The following is a 1541-nucleotide window of genomic DNA, read 5'->3' as shown; positions in this document are numbered from 1 at the left end:
GGATGGATGTACCAAGTGATGGAGGGATCAAGGGATCCCACCTCATCCCATCCCAACCTGACATTGAGCCCCCACCAACCCTTGCACCATTCAATCAACCATCGACCCTTACTTAGACCTATTGACCAACACCCGCCATCATCCACCATCATCTTCATCATCTGTCATCCATCATCATCATTATCCACCTTCCATCATCTTCATCATCATCCATCCATCATCATCACCTTCCATCATCATCATCATCATCATCCATCCATGATGAATCAAGAATGGAGCAGCTGAATGGATTCCAGACTGGATGCTGGGTGGGTTCCTGCTCAGATGGATGGAAGAACGTGGATGGATGGAAGAACGTGGATGGATGGATGAGTGGTTGGATGGATGTGGGGCAGCTGGGATGGACGGAGGGTTCCTAGTGGCCTGACACATGTCCTCTTGGATGGAAAATTTTCTATGGAAAATGGGGGATGGTAGGGGAGGAGGCCTGCAGGGATTTGTGGAGAAAGAGCCAGAGAGATGGCTGTGGGACTGGGTGGGGAGTTGGTTTGGGTGTTGGATGGGTGATGGGATGGATGGATGGACTGATGGAGGGATGGATGATAGATGAGGTATGGATGGTGATGGATGAATGGACAGATGGGGGTCTCCTGGGTGTTTTGGATGGATGGATGACAGATGGACATGTGGTTGGACGGGCATATGTGAGACTGAGCCCATGGTTGGCTTGTGCCCTGAATGAAGGAGGGGGTCAGTGTGGGGGTATGGGTTGATGCAGGGAGTGAAGAGTGATGGTGGAATGGATTCAAGGATTGAAAGAAGGAAAATAATGGATGCTGGATGGATGATGGATTGATGATGTGTGTTGGAGCAACTTGGTGGTGATTTGATAATCCTTTGGAGGGAGAGGTTAAAAAACCAATTGAAAGAAAAGAGTGCATGGAAAGAAACATGATTGGATGGATGGATTGATGGTGGGATGGACAGCTGGATGGACAAGCAGATGGCAAACACCATCACCACCCTCTCTGTCACAGCCACAGCTGAGCCAGAGGAGCCGCTCCTGCCCCCAGAGGAGCTCCAACCTGAGCACCCCCAAACTGAGCCTTCCCCATCTGAGGCCCCCCCAGTGCGGGCGGTGCTGGGGGAGCTGAGGGTCTCCAGCGTCACCCCCAGCTCTGTGGGGCTGCAGTGGAGTGTCCCCAAGGGCCCCTTTGACTCCTTCACGCTGCAGTACCGGGATGCCCAGGGCCAACCCCAGGCCCTGCCCATCGATGGAGGGTCCCACTCGGTGACCGTGCCGGGGCTGTCCCCCTCCCGCCGGTACCGCTTCCACCTCTACGGGCTGCGGAGCGGGAAGAGGATCGATCGTGTCTCCATTGACATCACCACAGGTGAGGGGGAAAGTGAGAGGAATGGAGGGCTGGATTGATCAAGACATGAGGGCATCATGGGATCCCATCCCGATGACATCTCCACCCACCATTGAGCATCCACTGACCGCAGCACCATCCAATCAAACATCAACCCTTCCACCAACC

The 1541-nt window shown here is 54.0% G+C and overlaps 1 protein-coding gene across 1 annotated transcript in view; it reads left to right on the top strand.

Moving 5' to 3' along the window:
* LOC103760501 (tenascin-X-like) overlaps positions 1–1541 on the top strand; it is a 37365-nt gene that overhangs the window by 25108 nt on the left and 10716 nt on the right. Inside the window, 2 exon segments of the mRNA XM_029958652.1 lie at positions 908–909; positions 1121–1394. Coding sequence (XP_029814512.1) covers positions 908–909; positions 1121–1394 — 276 coding nt within the window.

The sequence above is a fragment of the Manacus vitellinus genome, unplaced genomic scaffold (genome assembly GCF_001715985.3).
Source record: "Manacus vitellinus isolate BGI_N305 unplaced genomic scaffold, ASM171598v3 scaffold_165_pilon, whole genome shotgun sequence".
Lineage (NCBI taxonomy): Eukaryota > Metazoa > Chordata > Aves > Passeriformes > Pipridae > Manacus > Manacus vitellinus.
Note: the sequence above shows the minus strand (reverse complement) of the source record. Positions and strands in the feature narration are given on the sequence as shown.